This window comes from Dipodomys spectabilis, unplaced genomic scaffold, assembly GCF_019054845.1.
Source record: "Dipodomys spectabilis isolate Male_0828 unplaced genomic scaffold, ASM1905484v1 ptg000051l, whole genome shotgun sequence".
Taxonomy (NCBI): Eukaryota; Metazoa; Chordata; class Mammalia; order Rodentia; family Heteromyidae; genus Dipodomys; species Dipodomys spectabilis.
This window is the reverse complement of record NW_024870728.1, coordinates 22,926,247-22,947,853: the sequence shown is the minus strand read 5'-3', so window position 1 is coordinate 22,947,853 and position 21,607 is coordinate 22,926,247. Positions and strand designations below refer to the sequence as shown.

Here is a 21,607-nt window from a genome sequence, read left to right as displayed (position 1 = left end):
AAAACAGCAACACACTAGGGGAAAACCCTCTTATTTCCATAGACACTATGTTGAAAATACAACTTGGGTTCGTGTTGGGGGGGGCGGGGGGAAGAAGAGAGACAAACTGGGAGAAAGCGAGGGAAGGGGTGACACTGTTCAAAAAAGAAATGTACTCATGGGGCTGGGAAGGTGACTCAGTGGTAGAGCGCTTACCTTGCATGCCTGAGGCCCTGGGTTCGATTCCTCAGCACCACATAAGCAAAAAGAAAAAAAAGCCGGAAGTGGCGCTGTGGCTCAAGTGGTAGAGCGCTAGCCTTGAGCTGAAGAGCTGAGGGACAGCACCCAGGCCAGAGTTCAGGCCCCACAACCAGACCCCCCCCCCCAAAAAAAAGAAAGAAATGTACTCATATAACTGTAACCCCTCTGTGCATTACCTTTACAATGACAACTTTATAAAAAGAAAAGAAAAAAAATTCTTTGAAAAGGATTCTGGGTGTTATAGCATTTACTCCCTCTTTAGGAGTCACAGGTATTAGCTTGTGTCTGTCTTAGGGCATTTTTTTGTCACTATAAGAAATACCTGAGGCTGGGTAGTTTCTAACAAAAGGACGTTAACTGAACTCACAGTTCTGAGGGTCTAAGGTACACCATAACCTAGCTTCTAGCCTTGTGCTATGCCTTCATGGTGGAGAGCAGAAAGAGGGGTGAATTTATGCAGACAGAGTAGGTGTACAAAAGAAAGACAACAGAGAGGTTGACCATTTTTGACAGTCTAGTATCTCTATGTCTAGCTGAGTCCCATAAGACCTAACTCACTCCCAAGAGAACTATTTAGGTTAGCTTAGCTAAGGTACTTCCATCTCAAGGCTCCAGGATTTTGCTTAGCATTAGCTCAAAACAGAAAAAATTTCCCCTTCTTCCATTACTCCCCAGCTCCCGAGTGTTACTTGGTCAACTTAATACCTACCCTGACCACAAGTAACATCCTACACCCCAGCCAACCACAGGAGACATCCTGTGCCCCAAGGGATAGCAGACTGCATCTTTAGTTTTCCCCATAGCAACCCTGAATCTGCATAGACTTCTCCTCACCTCCCAGCAGCTGTGGGCAGCTAGCCTGCTACCTCCCTCCTTCATGACCTACTTGCCTGCCCCTTTATATGTTTATAAGTTTATACCCATTAGTCTGTAAGGTGCTGTGGGCTCTAGCTCTGTTGAGGCCCCCTCTGCCAGCTTTTCTCCCAGATAAACCTACACTAGCTTTGAGCCATCCCCTAACCTATTTTCTATGCCTTTTGGGTCCTAATACTAACCTAATCTCTTGAGAAAGATATTACTCCATGGATGAGATGGTGCCCCTAAGATATAATTACCTCCCTTCTACCTCCTAAAGTTCCCTCCATCTCTCAACTCTACCCCACTGAGGGCCAAACTCCGGTCCAAATCCGAACACAATGGCAATCAAACATCCAGAGAAAGTAAAAAATAAATTAATATTACTTTTTCTTCTTATTCAACATTGGCCTGCAACAAACACAGATCTTATTATTCTATCAAAAATGTTAACATAAAAGCAGGCAATGCCCTTAAGTAGCCAAAGAAAAATGGAGAGGTGAACTAATTGATCAATTTTCACTGAATTTTTTTTATCAGATTCATTAACTCCCAAGTAAAATGGGAACCATGGACGCGAAAGAAACAAGGAAAGACCTTTGTGACATAAATTTTAGCAGCAAGGAATAGCTGCAGTGCACAAAACCATAGGAGATTACAAAACATGGAAGTTAATTTCATCAGCATATGCATATGCTAATTCAGAACCGAATTTAGAATAAATCAGACAACAGAAACCTTTTATGGGTGGATTTCAGAATAAACTATGGAAATAATAGTCAAAGGATTATGAACTTTTGTGCCTCATACTTTGCTTGAGCTATTTCAAACTGTATAATTTATAAAATGATAAGGAAATATCATGCATAGTTTGTAAAACAGCTAATTACAAGGTGATGAACCATTATCCAAACCCAGAAAATATAATGACAATGAGGTTTGTTCATTTTCACATCTGACATTGTTCTGTAGATTTCTGACATTAATATTAGTGATGACTGGATTTTGAAGGCTTTCTGATACGTCATTGTCACCGAAAGATATTTCCTGATTGCACTAGGAAAAAATATTCATTTCAAACTTCTGGTTCCACTTTCAGTTCATAACTGGCCACTAATTTGAAATGAGAAAGTCTGAACTTTTTCTTTGTCTGACTTTTTAAGTCCTCATAAGCCATTGTTCATGATTGCTTTTATATAGTGCGCACTTAAATAGAAGTAGAAGAGTTATGGTAATAATGGCATAAAACTTCCCGGCAGGATTGAGATGGAAATTGTAGACAAGGTTAGCAGAATTAAGAAATAAATTAAATGAGAGACTAGACACAAGAAAGACCAGAACTGTAACTACTATCAATATGTATCCATATATATATGGGAGCTTGGGAAGAACTTAAAAGTCACCATTACCTAGAAAACCTAAGGAAAGAAATGGAAGGAGAAGAAAGTAGTTGTTGGGAAATTAAGTGAGAACTATCAAGAATTACATCTAAATATTTATCATGTTAAAAAAAACATGTAGGTGTACAAGTCGTTATGTCGAAAATCGAATTTTTCAACTTTGGTGGGGGGAGGATGGGAAGGGATGGGAAGGGGAAACAAAGGAGGAGGCTACAATGCTTGATAAGAAATGTACTCATCTTGCCCATGTAATTGTAACCCCCCTGTACAGTATTTTCACAATAAAAAAATACGTTTATAAAAAAACATCTAGGGGTTTGCTTAGTTAATTAGCTTGAGGGGTTAGATATTTGTTGACAATTAATGTTATTAATGGTTACACTCTATGTATATACTCAATGTGAGATGTAGTGGGTGCTCATGTATGAATGACTAAATGAAACATTTTCAAATTCCACATTTCCAGGTAGTTTTTTAAAGGCTCTCTACATAGGCAAAATAGTCACATTGGTGAGTTTGGTATTAGCATTTTTTGTAACCTATTTTAAAGGCTATAATTTAGGTACTTGATCTTCCTTGATTTCTTAAATTATACCAAACAATCTTGTTTTATAGATAAGAGCTCTATTTTTCTTATACATATTATGGCATAACTGATATATACATTTTCTAGAAACACCTCTACTTCAACTTTTCAACCCCATAGTAACAGTTTTGCTGTTTTTTTTCCTCTAGTTGCTACTTTTTCCAAGCCTTCTTCCCATCTAGGTCTTTTCTCTCCAGGCCAGCTGTACACATTTATCCTCTTCCTATATCAAGAGGTTTATTTTCCTACACCAGTGTTCTTAGCAGCGTTGTTTACAATAGGCAAAAGGTGGAAACATGGCCATTGATGGACAAATAGATAATAGAAATACCTTATGTGCACACAATGGGATATTATTTAGCCTTAAAAAGGAATAATATTGTCCAGGTGCCAATAGCTCATGCCTGTAATCCAAGCTACTCAGGCGGCTGAAATCTGAGGATCACAGTTCAAAGCCAGCCCAGGCAGAAAAGACCGTAAGACTTATCTCCAATAAACTATTCAGAAAAAGCCAGAAGTAGCACTGTGTCTCAGGTGGTAGAGTGCTATCCCTGAGCACAAAGAGGCTCAGAGAAAGTACCCAGGCCCAGAGGTCAAGCCCCAGGACCAGCAAAAACAAAAAGAAAAGAAATTGAACCTTAAAGGGCAATTATTTATTGTTCCACTGGCATGGAGCTCCTGAAATAGTCACATTTACAGTGACAAACAGTAAAATAGTGTTACCAGGAAGTGAAAGAAGAGAATGTAGAGGTACTGTTTCTGTTCAGCATGGTGAAAATCTCTGTGTATGGTTGATGCTGAAGGTTGTGCAGCAATAAGAATGTACTTGATGACTCTGAACTGTACATTGGAAAATGGTTAAAGTGAAAATTCTGTTTTGTAAATAAAGCATAAAAGAAAAACATTTTACCCTTTTTCACTTTGTTCCATCTCCAATCTCTATTCCTTATTGTTACTATTTCTTGTAATAGGAGCACACAAAGGTTCTATAGTAAAAGTCAGCTTGACAACTTCCGTCCTCAACATTGCCTGAACATACAGCCTCCATGTTGCCAGCTAACCTTCTTGAACTCATTGTACCGGCTCATACTTTTATACTTAGCCTGTATCCTGCTTGGAATCAAATCCACCTAACTGTTGCTCTCACCTCCCCCATTGATTTTTTTTATTTTTTTGGCCTAGGGCTTGAACTCAGGGCCTGGGAACTGTCCCTGAGCTTCTTTTGCCCAAGGCTAGTGCTCTACCACTTGAGCCACAGCACCACTTCTACCTTTTTTTGTTTATATGGCACCAAGAAATCAAACCCAGGGCTTTGTGCATACAAAGGCAAGCACTGTAGCACTAAGCCACATTCCCAGCCCTCTCCCATTAATCTTGCTAGGGCTGTGAATGGCTTTGTAGTACCAATCCAAGTGCACATTTCAGTCTTCACTTCCTGGATTCTCAACAGCATTCTCATCTATTAACCACATCTTTGCTGCAATGTTCTTAGATTCCCTTCCAACTGCATTCTCCAGATTCTCTTCCTAGACATCTATCTAATCTTTCTCTGTTATGTCCACCTTCCTCCTCTGTCCAACCCTTAAAGGTTACAACTCCTCAGACTTGGGCCTGCACCTGAGCCCATCTGCTTGGATTTCCTAAAAGCACACTAAAATTGTTGTGTTTAAACTGTGTGCCTCTTCATTGACTCAGCCAACTCTGGCAAATCACTGCCATCTCCTCTCTTCAACGGCTGCTTCCGCAGTCCAAACAGCCACCACCCTCTACTCACACTCCTGTAGTCATGTCCATCAGCTTAGTGTGTTTACTTATTTTTCTTGATGCTTTTTATTTCATCAACAAGGATGGTCTGCTGGGCAAGTGCTATACGACTTAGCTACATAGTTATTTAAAGATACTTATCACATCTTATTACCAGTTACACTTGTGTTGGTCTCCCACCCACTCTTTAAATCTGTTTTTCTCCCCTAGTGTGTCTGCACCTTAGAGAAATATCCTAACGTGGTTCTAACACTAAATCCCAAGCTTCTCTCAGGCTAGTTTTTCCATTCACATCCTGTGCAAGTGTCCCTCTGCTATCCTGGCTTCGGTCACCCTGCCCTTCTTTCACCACATGGAAAGTATCATGCCTTGCTCACCTCTTGCCCTCTGAGTGTGCTGCTTCCTCCCTGTGCAGGCTTTCTGTTCATTCTGCTCATCTAGCTCTTTCCAAACTTGTATTTTCAGCTTAATATCACTTCTTCATTGAGGCTGCCCCCAGGTATCAGCCTACTTTCATTTGTCTCTCCTAACATCTTTCTTAGCACTTTTTACAATTTGTAATTCTATAGTTCTACTTGTTAATGCTTGTTTGGTGACCGACTTCTATATTAGAATGGAAATTCCTTGAGGACAGTGTGTGATTTTTGTATTTCAATGAATTATCAGCCTATGTCTAATGCATATGATAGTATATGGCACAGAGTAGTTGTCTAATAAATATTGTTAAATAAATCAGTGAGAAGAACATAGTAAAAAAGGAAAAAAGGGAGAGAAGGAGGAAGGGAAACAAATAGAACAGTGAAGGAAAGAAGGAAAAGAAAAGAAAAAAGAAGAGACATTTTCCATGATGCTGTTTCATATACCCTCTATGGAAATGAACAGGGGCAGGTGTTTTAAGCAAACTTAAAATTCATGAAAACCTAAATTTACATAATGAAAATGTTGAAAGGTGATTTTTCCACTTTACAAAAAGATCCATCATAAGATTCTTTAAACAGGCTATCCAGGTACATGTAAAATAAGATTCTATTGATTGAAACCATATGTGTGCACAGAATTTTTCAGGAAAGTATCTTTTATATAAAGCAAGGTTGACCTATAAGCAATTTCCTTAAGGCACCCAGCCCAGAATGATCAACGCTCAAATTTCTAAAGCAATAGATAACAGGAGGCCTGGAACTCAGGGACTATCTGAAATCGTAGAAAGTGAAGCAGTGATTTTAGCCAGTCAGGATCCTAATGACTTTTTTTTCATGAAAGTAGTTCAAGAAGAGATGAACTTCCCCAATTCTCCAGTTGGTCTCTCCACAAAGTAAGGATAGCTACAGCATGGACTCCGAAATGGCTGATATGGAATGGAGAGAAAAGTTAGAAGTTAGCAAGTCAGTGCTTTGTTCCTGATATCTTTGCCTCTGCCCCAGTTTTTACAGTTAGTCATTAAGTCATTGCTTTCAAAACTGAAAATAATTCAGTGTGTTGATAAATAAAATTAATTTAACTTCTCTGGGTCTCTATTTTCTTATTAAACAATGTAGGAATCATTTTTTTTTTTTTTTGGTAGGTCATGGGGCTTGAACTAGGGACCTGGTCTCTGTCCCTAAGCTCTTTTGCTCAAGGGTAGTATTCTACCACTTTGAGCTACAGTGCCCCTTCTAGTTCTCTGGTGGTTAATTGGAGATAAGAGTCTCACAGACCTTCCTGCCTGGGCTGGCTTGGTATAGCAATGGTCACATCTTAGCCTCTTGAGTAGCTAGGATTACAGACATGAACCAGCAGCACCTAGCATGGGAATCCTTTTTAAGATTGTTTCTTCATAATGGTAGGCTTACACCTTCCCCAACTTTATAAAATAAGCATTCTGTATGTCTAATACAATAAAATTCACAGCTATTTCTGCTCTGGAAAAATTAATATAAGATTGGGGGCAGAGAGCGGGGGGAGATGGGAGGACAGGGATGGGAAGGGGAAACAAAGGAGGAGACAACAATGCTTGATAAGAAATGTACTCATTACCTTACTCGTGTAATTGTAACCCCTCTCTACAGTATTTTCACAATAAAAAATCTTATTAAAAAAACAAAAAATTATGAATTTTCTATCAAAACACTTATAATATTTGTCAAGTTTGCTGACTTATTGACAACTCTTCATGAATAGAAAAAATGTCATACAATTTAAAACTATCATTTTTCGCCGGGCGCTGGTGGCTCACGCCTGTAATCCTAGCTACTCAGGAGGCTGAGATCTGAGGATCACGGTTCAAAGCCAGCCCGGGCAGGAGAGACCGTGAGACTCCTATCTCCAATAAACCACCAGAAAACCGGAAGTGGCGCTGTAGCTCAAGTGGTAGAGCGCTTGCCTTGAGCTGAAGAGCTGAGGGACAGCGCCCAGGCCCAGAGTTCAAGCCCCACGACCGACAAAAAAAAAAAAAAAAAACTATCATTTTTCTTTATTAAACATAGTTCATTATTGTGGAAACATAGTAAGCTATTCTTGAACTGCTGTACAAGAAAAATATTTTAGATGCCAGAAGGAAAAATTATGTATGGGGCATGACAATAAAAATCATGGTAGACTATGAGTAGGTTAATTTTACCCTTCAAAAAAAATCAGCTACTTTTATTCCAGAAAATTCAAATATAGAAGAAAATGTATGGGACATTGAGAACAAAAGTAAACCTAATTATCTACAGCTTTGAAGACATTTTCAGTCTCATCAACTTCATTTCTATATAGACTCCCCACAATTTTAAACTTTCTAACCAAATATGATTATATTCAGTGACATTTTGAGAGAAGAATTATTTATCCTAAGTGATATGCTAAGATATGAGCCATGAATGTATTTAGAGTAATAATGTTGATTCTGACAACTCTTCTGCATAGGTCTCCAAAGCTCAAGAATGTATTCATGAAAATATTATTTAGATATCTCCTGCTTTATAACTTAAAGAGAAGCCTTGAATAATCAGCGAATATGAATTATATTTAAAAATTAATGCTCTTATATTTATGTTTGTATTTTTTTCTGTTCCCAAGTCATTTCACTACTCCAGTAAGAATAAAAGAATACATTTAGAAAAGGAGACCGAATAGAAATGGAAGGAAAAATTTGATCTAGGGAGCTAGAGCTAAATAATGGAGCTAAAAGCCAACAATTGGTGAACTGGAGTTGGTGAATAGTGCAAATGAATTGACAATTGAAGTAGACATAGTTGAAGAACAAAGAAAATTAATGAGAGAGAGGACTTGCTAACTGAAATCATAAATGAGAAAGAGACGAAAGCCAGGAACTAGTGGCTCAAGTCTATAATCTTAGCTCCTCAGGAGACTGAAATCTGAGGATCATAGTTCAAAGCTAGCCTGGGCAGAAAAAGTCCATGAGACTTTTGTCTCCAATCAACTGGTAAAGATCCTGATGTGGAGATGTGGCTTAAGTGGTAGAGTGCCAGCCTTGAACAGAGAACAGAAAGTGGAGCATGAGGCCCTGAGTTCAAGCACTTACTACTAGCACCAATCAAACAAATAAACAAGGAAGGAGGGGGGAAGGAAGGAAGAAAGGAAGGAATCAAAACTTAAGACTTCAAGGGAAAAGCAAGATGCAAGCTATACTGTGATGTGTCGAGAATTATGCATATTAGCAATGACATTTTCTGGTGTGATACTTGAGAGTTGTCAGTTGACTAACAATCCTTCTGTAAATGATGCACAATCTGGAAAGATACAAGTATATGCCCACTTTTATGGAACTCCAAAAAGAATAGATACACGAGAGCTTATTTTCTAGTTCTATTATTTTGTCTATTTATAGCCTAGGAAATTCTTCAAAATTTATATGTCAGTTCCTTATGTGAGGCACTTCTAATTTCGTTTGCCTGTGCCAGAAGGAGGAAAGAGGAATAGGGAGAGCCTAAAGATGTCTAATTTTCTAAGTCACTTCAATAGGTAAGTAGGTAGGTACGTAGGTAGGTAGGTACATAGGTAGGTAGGTAGGTAGGTAGGTAGGTAGGTAGGTAGGTTGGTTTGTGGGTAGGTTAGATAGCTAGCACTAGAGCTATACACATACATGCATATACCTGGACATGATTAAAATTTACTTTTTAATATGGAAAAGGAACAAATAATGTTTTTGTAGATTCAAGAAGAAGCCTTGTCTTACCCAAAGACTATGCATAATTGAGTGACTTTGCCCCCTAGTTACTGGGAAATAGCAAATCATTCTCTGTCCATGTGTGTCAGAACCAGAACTATAGGAGACTGCAAGATTTGCTCCACAAAGCTCGGCTGGGGGAAATGCCTGTCACATAAGGACATGTCATAGAAATAATTTCACCACAGCCTTTCCCCCCTTTTTCTTTCCAAATATGCAGATTCCTTTTTCCTAATCATGCTGAGATGTTCTAGTAAAGCATCTCAATTGCTACTGATATGCGGGTTCTTCTGGAATCCCAAAGTGGAGTGACCCAGAAATGAGGGGCTGCAGTGGAAAATGACAGTGACCTAAAGGGAAGGGCACAGCGCAGGAGGTAGTGAAGTTCCCTGGCTCAGAACAATCCAGAGAAGTTGTTGCTTCAGTGGAATAACAAAACCATGAGTTCCCTAAATTCCCTTCCTGCCTGTCATTCTGCAATCCTAGCAATTTCACCTTGAAAAGTCATCATTGCTGTTTTTTAGTTACTCATTAATGATTATCATTTAGTTTTTTTTAATTCTCTATTGAATAGTTTGAAATTATTAGTCTTTTAATTACAAGAAAGAAACAGAGGGGAATTTAATAACTTTATTTTCCCGCCTTCAACATCTCATTTTACTTCCATTTTATACAGGTGATATTGTATTGCTTAAAGGATTGTGGCTTAATGAGTTTGTCTCCTGTCTTTCTCTAAGTTTGCCACGAAACAACATGATTATTGTTAACTCTCTCCTTCACCTCTGTCCAGATTTGGAAAGAAGAAAGATGAGAAGGGTGGAAAGGCTGAGCAAAAAGGTGCACTGAAATCTGGGACCCTGGGAGAAGGAGAGCTGGAGAAAATGAAAGAGGAACGAGACCGGTGAGCAGAAACGCTGAGCCCTTTCTTTGGTTTGAGTCTGTGATCTGTGTTTAATTTTGTTCTTGCAACAATCAGGAGAGACATGAAGAGGTACAGCAAATTGACTGGCATAAAAAAGAAAGCTATCTGATAGAATTCCCTCTGCCTTTATAGAGAAATTTCTATCTTATTCTAGAGAAGAAATTCACTTCATGTTTTTATTATTCTAATACCTATAATGTTATAATATGCCTCGCCAAGCTTTGAATCTGTCAATACACACTTCCCTGTGTTTAAACAATGAACTTCTAAAAAAAAAATTTCTTCCAAAGGTCATTAGGATATTGATATTTAGAACTCTCAAATTCCCATAATCTGTTCCTCATTTTGACAGGCTGCTGTATGCCTTTTTAATTTTATTTGGCGAAATCCATTTGGCTAGTGTAATTTGAGAAGTACATGTCCTTCATTTTTAAAAAGCCACGGTCTTTTATTAGGCTATCAGCAAGCTGAAAAGCATGTTGCCCATCTGTTAAAGGGCCGGCTTCATTTACTGAAATAATGACGGTTTGCAAGGGCTGAATTCTCCTATTTGAGGAGCATAATGTTCCATTTGGACAAGAGGTTCTTCACATATCTTTGATGTTAACTCTGGCACTTAGCCCAAGTGGATGTGTAAATGTCTGATTTTGAAACATGTAATTGAATATTCATATTTCTCCTGAAAATTCTTTGCCTTCTCAACTAAATAATGCTTGGACAAAGAATGAGATAATGATAAAAACTAGCATATAATTTTTAGCATTTCATTCAGGCTTCATTCTATAGGAGGTCAGATTTCTCCAACTTTTCTCTAACTTATTAGTTACATTCACCCTTGCAGCTTTTAAAGAGTCATGGGTTTTGTGTGTGTGTGTTGATTTTGTTTCTCTAGTATGCGATCTAAGAAAATCATATGTATCTATTGTATTTTCTAGCACACAGCAGTCTAAGAGTATCTACTGTTAACCTTTGACACCTATCCTGGAGTCTATTCCTGTTGAAAAAAGCTGACTTTATCAATCGTGAAGGAAAAAAAAAGCTGTTTAGTCCTTTCTCATTTTTGAGAGGTTGATGAGCTCTGTAAGGTTACCAGAGCAGTTAAAAAGAAATCAAGTGTTTTGCATTGTTGTTGACTATTCTGACAGAGCTATACCAACGGCAGGGAAGAGTTTCTCCCTGGTAGCCCAAGATTTAGTAATCCTATCATGTAAAATGTAATTCACCCTAAGATTCTAATGCATATATTGGCAAAGACATCTGGTAAGCCTGCATCATAGATCTTTGTTTCACCCCTAACTTGACTCTTTGAGACTCATGCCTCTTCTTCAGGAAACTAAGCCAGGCCAGAATGCAGACTCAACATTTTTTTTTTGCAGTACTTGCTTGAGATGAGGAGGAAAAGTCTCTTAATAGCTGGGAAAATGTGTGCCAGCTAGGAAATTGATAACCCACAAAATAAACTGGGTAGTCTTTAAGCAAGAGTCTATTTCCTCTCTGGTTTTGCCTCTAGGAAGCAGGTGCCTGAGGGAGTTTGGTTCTTAAAAGTAGGGTTGTAAATTCACCCCAGCTGAATATATAGGCATCAGGTCCAATTTTCTTAAAATATGTCTGGTCAAAATACTGAAAGAACTGTACTATTAGCCTCTGCCTAGGCCAATTCCCACACATGAACACATAAAACACATCTGATATAGGTTTCCTAGAGACAACATTGTCTCAATCCCATGCCATGGGAAGAAGTTGAAGGAGTTCATTTTATGATTGGCTGCCGTACAATTAATGACCGAGGAGTTTCAACAGCTCAGGAGCTGAGGGCCATGGAGGGTGGAGATGGAAGCTGAACATTTGGCATTGTTCCCAACCCTGCAGTACTATTCCTTGGCTCTCCAGCCAAGGAATTGGTTTCCTTAGGAAACCAACTCTGAGCTCCTGAGCAACTCAGCGAGTGTATCATTCTTCATGGTAAAGCTATGGCAAAAAAAAAAAAGGAACTAGTAATAAAAGCTATCATTATCCTCTGATTTCCTAATGCATTCAAAATGTGTTAACTTAATCTGATCCAACTTATCCTGTTGCTTACTTTTTCTATCCCAATTGTCATCAGTGCAGTAGTTTTCCATGAGCACATCTCCTTTTCAGACTAAAGTCCTTAAATTAAGTATTCATTCAATGTAGAACTCCTAGAAGTAACTTGTGCCAACTTACAAGAAGTAATTGTGAAACATTCCACATTTTTGTTATTATTGTTGTTGTACTGGGCTTTGAATGGCAAAGCCTTATGCCTATTATGCAGGCACTCCAGAATTTAAGCCATAGCCACCTCATTTTTGCTTTTACAAAGGGTCTTGTTTTTGGCCTAGGCCAGCCTGGACACAGAGCTGGAATGAGAGGCAAAGTACCACTATATCCAGAATTCTATTGGTTGAGATGGGTTCTTGAGATCTTTCTTTGCTCAGACTGGCCTCCACATGTGATCCTCCCAGTCACCACCACCTGAATAGCTAAGATTACAGGCATGAGCCCATGCATCTGGTAACCTCCAGGAAAATTTTAAGCTCGTTCTTAAACCATTGTTACCTTGAAATGGGCCATGGTAGGAATATTTATAACATAGAAATGGACATTGTAATATACTGGGATTTTGTTTCCAAAGATCCAGTTTGCCAACATACTGCTTTGGTTTGCTACTAATTCTTCTAGTGCATAACCAAGAGGAAAAATAGAGGCAGAAAAATATTCAAACTCTATGACTTCTTGTATCAGTGTTTCTCAGAGTGCAGTCTGTGGGCCATCTGTGTCAGAATGAGTCCCTAGAGAAGCCTGTTAAAAATGGAGATTCCTGAGCCCCATTCCATACTTACAGAATCAGTATCTTGGGAGGCGGAGCTCAGGACTCTGTGTTTAACAAGTTAACTCAAGGTGAATCTTTAACATTCGAAAGTCTATAAACCACTGGTTTGGAGGGACAGGATGTGGCTAGAATATTAAGCTGTTCTTATTTTATGATGCATAGATCTTTTTTTTTCCTAAAAGAGTCTGGGTTTACAGATATTGTTGTCTTTCTTCGTGTGCCCTCTCTGCAGGCATGTTTTCTATATACAAATGAGAACCCCTAGCCGGTGCTGTGTCACCTAATCAAACATGAGTCACGTTCTTCGGAACCTACCTCCTGCACAACTCAACTGATAAATGCCTATACATTCATTGGGGAAATTCTGGAAACACACACAAGAATATTGAGACTATTAAAACCATAAACAATTCTAGCATAATCACATAACCACTATTAATATTTTCATCTCTTTTATTTGCACACACACATACATATATATGTTTTGAAATTTTGATATTCACCCTGCATATGTAATGTTTTGCTCCTTCACAGCATTATAGTTCAATTCCCCTATGCCATCAATGTTTTAAAATTATTCTGTTTTGATCATTGCCTAATATTGCTTCCTTTGTCAAACAAATAACTTTGTCTACATTTTTCATTATTCCAAATAATACCTTCATAAGTATTGAAGTGCTAAAACCTTTGTAGATTGCCTCTTAAGTCATATAATTCTTATTGCAAGCTCAATTTTTTATGCTTTTTTTTAACCCTCAAGTTAATCTAACCTAGATGACTCTTGTTTCAAGATTATATCAATCCCTTTCCATTTATCCCATTATTTTATATGATTATCCTATCTTTGAAAATGTTTTTAATTCCTGATGTGAAACAGTTTGGTACAATATGTGAATAGTTTATTCATAGCTATACCTAAGATAAGATCAAGAAAAGCCATAACAAGTGGGTAGGGTAGCTAGATAAAACTGGCTGAAACAGAGTCTAGAATCATGACTCTCATTGGGAGTAAGTAGTTTTGCTCTCCCAAACATTTGGTAAGGTCTCAAGACATTTTTGCTTGTTATAACTGCTGAGTGGCATCTGGCAGGAAGCCTCTACTCCCTTATACTATGTAAAGACCCCAAACATCCTATAGTACCCAAGACACACAACTACTCAGAATTATCCAATCCAAAACTGTGTCAATAGAGTGAAGACTTCAGAACTCCAGTTCTAACCACAGACTTCACAAAGTAATAGAGAAATCATCTGGACACCAAAATTGTATCACTTTAGGACATCCTGTAGACAATGTAGAGGAATATGTAATATGAAAGATGGTTTAACAAGAGAATGATTCTTAGCTCTTTGAGAAGGTCTACCCAAAACTCCCATTAATATAAGCTTACAAGAATAATGTTCTGGAAAATTTATTTTTACCCTTGGCCTGCTGAGCATTGACATTAGTGCTGGTGACCTGCTGATGAGATCATGGATGCCAAGAAATTTCAAGTGTGGATAATATATGTGATGATAGAAGCATCTGGAACAATGGAACAAATCAAACATTAAAAAAATTAATACGAATAAATGTAAAGTCTTAGTCTTAGGTCCAAAAATGAGCTGTATAAACACAGGATGTGGAAGGTTTGACTTAATACCAAATATATGAAAATTTTGCCTGATGGTTTTAGTTGAGGGTAAGTTTAGCATGAGTCAACATGAGCGTATGTCTGCCAAAAACTTAATCCGGTCCTAGACTCTATTACTGGAAGTTCATGTACAAAATGAAGAAACAATGACCTCTCTTTCATATTGCTCAGATCACACCTGGAATGGCCTCTCCTCTCTCTCACATGGAGAATAGGGGCACTAAATCCATGTCTTATGTAACACATTGAAGGCCCTGGTGGTACACTGCCAAGACTTAGTTGATTTCACATGCTTGCAGTACTGTCCCAGTGAGGGATTCGATTTATTTCACTGTGTTCTTCCTTTCCAATTCTACTTTACTTATTAGTATATTTCTCAGCTTGTTTATCCACCCATTCACTCACTTAGTACTTGAAGATACTAGTGGAACATTCTTTTAAGAGAGGCAGCCTTCAGATTAATAGAAGAGAAAACATCCTAAAAATTAGCATGCATTAAGAAGCAATGAAATTTGTTGACACTGGGACTGCTGATAAGACACAGTGACTAGATTTACAAAGGATTAGTTCACCAGGTAAATATTGTTTCTAAACTTCAATCACTGATATATTTCTTTCCTTGTCTTCATTATATATACATATCCAAATAAATAAAATATTAGTTTATGAAATTAAATTCATTAAGCCATATCCCATCTAAAATATTTGTGGACATCTCTAATGCTGTATTTGCCTATAGATAATCTCTGGGGACCATTCCAGATATTACAGTATGAGAACTAGCTAAATATGAAATAAGGAAATGTCTACTTTGGATTTTCCAGAGCATCTTTCTTGAACTTGCCATGGCACTGGTTCATGGTAAGTGCCTAAGTCTGAGTGTAGGACTAAGTTTGTTTTATTCTTTGATTTATTTATTTTAATTATAAGAATGATATACAGAGGGGTTGCAGTTACACAGTCGGGTAATGAGTACATTTCTTTTTTAACAGTGTCATTTCTTCCCTAGTTTTCTCCAAGTTTTCTCTCTCCCGACACCTCACCACAAGTTGTATGGTTCATTTTCAACACAGTGTCTAGTGAGTATCATTACTCATTGCTTCAGTCTTTGCCCACCATTTCTCTGCTCTCCCTGACCCTCCCCCAAATAGAGAAACTTACATACAAGGCAAAAAGTACAGAAATAAAAGGCAGCAACAAAGGGGGAAAACAGAAAACAACGACAAAAAGTAAAATAACAAAAAAAAAACCTCTTGTTTCTATTTCTTGGAATTCATTTCAATCAACAGCATTTTATATGATCATATATGTATAGCTACTGAGCCTTTGTGATCCTCTCTCAGAATATCCTCTTTTAGGACCAAGTCTCTTAATCAGGACTGCATGTAGGATTTTATTGTCTCCTACTTTATTTCCTGAGCTTATGATATGTCCCCTCCTGACTCAAGTCAGCCGGTCCATGACAATAAAGCCCTGCGTTGAATAAACCCATTATTTTTTGTTCATGCTACAGTGACATCAGCCATAATGAAACATTAGTTTTGTAAACCTTTGTCCATTGCTAGAAAATGAACTTCTATTATATTCAAATATTATTTCTCTTGAAATCACTCATCAAGATAAATTAAATTAGCATTATTCACACATTCAAAATATGTAAATTAATAGCATGAGCTGAAAGCAAGAGGTTGTCAGTAAGTGTATCATTGTTTGGGTTGCTTAATTCTAAGATGTAAGTTTGTAATCTTCTACAAAGTATGAGTTGACTAAGATTTGGGGATGTATGAAGTACCTAAATACTCAAATACTTTCTCAAAATATGCCTTCTCCTACATCACTCCCTGTTTAAGATTATGCAGTGAGAAAATATCACCATTGATACCAAAAGCTGTCTTCCACAGTACTAACCCCAAAATAAAAATTCCTCAGGTGCAACTGAAATTTTAAAAGCATTTTACTAGCATATGAGTTATGTGGTCCACTATCTATTTCTTTTATATCAAAGTTTACTCTATAGAGAGATCATTTGTTGGATTGATTAAACATTGTAGATATTATTAAGATCTTAGCAGGATAAATGAGGAGATGGCAGGTAGTGGAAGAGCCAATGTCTCCAGCTTACGCACTGAGAAGTATGAAAACATATGGCTCTTGTTTGCAACAACAGGCCTGAACAGAATGCCTAAGTGAGAGTGAAGCTAAGACTTAGGAAAGTTAATCGCTTTCAGTGTCTGAATTCAAGGTTCTTAGTTTTCTTTCCTTTTGGGAAATCTTCCAAGGGTTCTCCCTTGCCTTATCAGCGAGCTGCTTGTGGCCTGTTCCTTTAGTTTAAATCAATACATGTGTTTTTGATATTTGGCAAACCAAGATTTAATTATGCAGCTGCAAGTTCCCCCACATAAACGAAATGCATCTTAGAGATATAAAAACATTGAGAAACCATTTGAAAATTCAAGTGGGTGAAAATCTATTCCCAGCCTCTCAGCATCTTATTTAATTATGGTGGACTTTTATGTTACTGGAAATTGAAATGGAAACCAGAATAAGGCTAGAGTTTATCCAATATTTGTTCAAAATGAAAAATGAAGATGTTTAGTGTCATCTAAGAGAAAGAAAATACTGCATCCATCCTGAATCAATATTTTAGTTGTAACCTATATAAGCATTATTCTCCTAAATACAAAGAGCAACAAATAAATTGTTAAGATTTTACCATTATTAAATACTAAAAAGAGTGTGTATTTCATTAAATAAACCAGAAGGCTGATTCCTTTAATTTGCCAAGTGACTCTCAATAATTAATTATTTACCGAACTTAAACTTTGGCACTATTTAAACTGTTGAAAACACCCATGTTTTGGCATGATTACATACAAGTGATTAATTCAGCACAGTTTTACTCGTCACTGAATATCACTGTCTTCTGCAGTAGAATTTGCTAGGTCCTGTGGTTTGCTCAAAATAAAATGTTGGAACAATTCCCAGTTTTAATAGTCCCAATTTATTATTACCACTGAACCCTGATCAGATCATGGACTGGATTAGATCCCAGTTTTTCAAAATGCCCCAATTTATGGCTCCCTTAGAATCCTGATAAAAATGTGTATTTGAATAGGACTTTGGTTAGCTGAAAAAAAAAAAGGCCCAGTTAATTACTTTTAGATTCTTATTAGATCATCATTGCATGGAAGTTATGAAAAATATTACTACATGGGGTTTCTCAGGACAAGGTCATGTTCTCATTTTATGCTGACATAAAGAGAATATCAGATTTCTGTTTTTCATAGTACTAACCATCTCATGAGTGGAATAAAGGGTTGCTATATCTCAGTGGATACTACTGATGCTTGTGTTAAGGTAGGGCAAGTTCCCTCCTGTCTAAATCCAATACAAAGGAAGAGAGAGGACAAAAAATGGTGCAGTGGTCACACACACACACACACACACACACACACACGCACACACGCACACACACACACACACACACACACACACACCACTACTACCACCACCAGCACTCTTTATTTAGCAGCATTCTGGGGATTTTCCTCTAATTTATAGAGTGAGACCCAGGGAAGATGTGGGTAGATTTACTGTCTGTACTGTTATTTGATCTTTATAACACCTGTCTTCTTAGAAATGCTTGTGATCCCCAACAAAACTTGGCACATTACTGTATTCCTATAGACAAGCGATGTAAGCACCTACATCCTAATGCATGCCAGCATTTTTTATGAGCCAAAATCCTTTTATGGAATTTGAATCAATGTTAGAAGTGCTGTATTAGCAACTACTTGTCAGCTGAGCTGGATTAATACATAAAATGAATCACTGGACTGGCATACTTTCCAATAGTCATTTAGACAAACTTATACAGATTATAGTAGCTTTGTAACATTGTTTAAAAAAATACTCTTATACTCATAGACCCTAAAGTAACATATTTACATTACTGTATGCAACTGTAGTGCTATTGAAAATAATCTGAAGAAGAATGATACCTAGACTACCTGGATTGGTTCCATAGAACTGTTTAAAATAACAAATCTGATAATAATTTTTAAAAATGGGGATAAGCTAGGTGGTAGTGTCTCATGCCTGAAATACTAGTACACAGAAGGCTGAGATATGAGGATCTGAGGATCATGGCTCAAAGACAACCTAGGCAAAAAAAAAAAAATCCATGAGACTCCTATTAACCAATAAAAAGCTGGAACAGAAGATGTGATACAGGTGGTGTCAGCCTTGAGCAAAAAAAGATAAGCAAAAAAGAAAAAGAAATTGGAGATGAAATTATAATATTCTCTTCATCCAGGATATTTTGTTCTAATATATATAATATTACATTAATGTATATTCCATATAATCAACAAACTTAATTTCAGACTTTGTGCCAAAGACACAGATAAATTTGATTAGATGGAAATTTCATACAAAAGTAGTATAATTTTAAAAAAAGCATGTTTTGAAAGTTTTAGAGGACTATGTATAAAAACCATTTGGTGACTAGAATTTTGAAAGTAGGGTTCTTAATGTTTTGTTTTCACACCTTTATGGATGTATTCTTAATAACTCCTGTTTATATTGCTATGAAATGCAGTGGTAATAATTGTAAAGGTCTCGCTTTCATATTTTTGTTTGAATATAATGCTTTTTTAGTGGCTGAGATTCTTAGAAGACAAAAATCTTATAAAATTTAAAAATAAATAAAAGTCAAGCAAATCTACTATAGGTTACAAAATTTTAATTTTTCAAAAGTGCTCTAAAAAATGCAGACATACCAAAATTTTATAAGCCAAATACTATTCTCTAGGATTCTTGGCTCATCTTCTTTTCTTATTTGGACATGTGTTCTATTGAATTTGCTTTGGAGAGCTTCCATCACATCTCCAGTCCATGAGTCAAGATTAGTTATTGTTCACATCTATTGGCAAACTTCTCCATTCCACTTATTGTCTTCTGGAATGGGATTCTCTAAGCTTCTACTTCCGTTATATAGAAACTCTAACCTAGGCCTGAGATCTACAAATACCAAACTTTAGATATGCTTTTCCCCATTTCCTGAGCAGCCTTTTAGATCCATGAGCCTTAACTTGTAATATTGTTGCTTGGGAGCACTGGACAGGATCTGAGGACTCATATGGCTGTCACCCTATGGACAGATGGTATTCAAATCCAGTAGGTAAAGAGAAAGGTATTTCTCCATCTCTTGCAATGCCCAGAAGAGCTCTCTATAACCAAGGATTATCTAGTCCAATATGTCTCATGCCAAGATTGGAAAGCCCTGTGTTAGAAAAATAGCTAGAGCTTCTGCATGGCAGAGGACATAGCTAGCAAAATCAATAGAAAGCCCCATAGATTGGGAGAAGATCTTCACTAGCCATTCAACAGATAAGGGTCTCATATCTAAAATATACCTGGAACTCAAAAAATTAAATCCCCCAACAACAAATCCTCAAAGAAACAACTGCCTCATCAACAAGTGGGCTAAAGACTTAAAGAGAAACTTCTCTGAAGAGGAAATAAGAATGGCCAGTAGACATATGAAGAAATGTTCAACCTCTCCAGCCATGAAAGAAATGCAAATCAAAAGAACATTGAGATTCCACCTTAAGGCTATAACCAAGAACTCTAATAACTACAGATGCTGGAGGGGATGTAGCCAGAAGGGAACTATACTGCATTGTTGGTGTTGTTCAACCACTTTGGAAAGTTGTTCAACCACTTTGGAAAGTAGTATGGAGGTTCCTCAAAAGACCACATAGAGTCCCCTCTATGTGGGACCAGCGATCCCACTTTTGGGCATTTACCCAAATGATCACAAACAAGGCCATACTAAGGCTACCAGCACAACTATGTTTATTGCAGCATTATTTACCATAGCTAAGATACGGAACCAACCCAGATGTCCCTCAGTAGATGAATGGATCAAGAAAATAGGGTATTTGTATATATATAATGGAATTCTATGCCTCCATCAGAAAGAATGACATTGCTCCATTTGTTAGGAAATGGAAAGACTTGGAAGTAATTATATTAAGTCAAGTAAGCCAGGCGCAAAGAAACATAGGTCCCATGGTTTTCCTTATTTGCAATAACTAGTATATGTCTGGGACAAGCAGAAAAGGTCAAAAGCTATGTACATATGATCAGATAATATGATGTTAAATGAAATGAACCCCAAGACAGGGAGACAAGTGTTTTTTATTTCTTTCTTGCTATTGTTGCTAACATATTTATAATGTACTATGTGATTTTTTTTGTTTCTTTAGTATGTTCCTCCCCATCGTGGTATAACCCCAGTTTTCACTGTATTTGATGTCAGTGCCTGAATCTTGTATATATACTTCTCTAATTTGGGGAGGGGAAGGGAAAGAACAAAATGCTTAAATAGAGATACAGGTTGACCCATTGTAATAATGAGATGCATAAGACATTATGTTGAAAAATGAACTTTATAATTTAGGCGGGAGGGGGTGGTGTAGTTGTGGAGGTGGGAGGGAAGGGATGGTAGGGGAGGTAACAATGCTTGATAGAAATGTACTCATTACCTTGCTCATGTAACTGTAATCTTTCTGCACAGTATTTTTACAATAAAAAAGTATAAATTAAAAATTTTTTAAAGGAACCAACATGGGAAAACAAAAGAAAAAATAGCTAGATGCAATTCAACTGAGGAGGTGGTTTTTGAATATATTTCTCATGTGATTGTCATTTTTAGCTATATTTGAGATCAACTAAACGAGGTATGGCCCAGAGAAAGCATGTGGCTAAGTAGAAAGACTACAAGACCCAAGAGTGGGTCAGACATAGGAAAAGACATGACTGCATGGCTGAGCAGTGCAAAGCTGTCAAATGAGAAGTCTGTCTTTCAGATTGTTGAGAATGAAAAGTAGCATTTACAAAATAAACACCTGGTTCACTCTAGGTGTTCAGTACTGTTTCTCAACCTGCTCTGGGAATGTTAGCCTCCTGATCATCCACTTCGCAGCCTTTGGAAGCCTCGAACGCTCTGAGACGTACCATCTGTGAAAGTTGCTGAATTGGCTCCTGCTATGATAAAGAAGGCCAATTTGAGCGCAGACTTCGCCCAACTGGGAGTGGTGCCAGATACTTCCATTCAAGAAGCTTCTCGTCATTTCTTATTGATCACCGGTTGGAAGTTGTTCCGCAAGCATCTTGAGCTTGGCATGAGATGGCAGCAC

The 21,607-nt window shown here is 37.4% G+C and overlaps 1 protein-coding gene across 2 annotated transcripts in view; it reads left to right on the top strand.

The window, feature by feature from the left end:
- The window catches only part of Pard3b (par-3 family cell polarity regulator beta), a 971,067-nt gene that overhangs the window by 755,638 nt on the left and 193,822 nt on the right, over nt 1–21,607 (top strand). For both annotated transcript variants that reach the window (XM_042679102.1, XM_042679101.1), the window contains exon 19: nt 9,786–9,896. In XM_042679102.1, the coding sequence (XP_042535036.1) occupies nt 9,786–9,896 (111 nt within the window). The remainder of the gene's footprint in view (nt 1–9,785; nt 9,897–21,607) is intronic.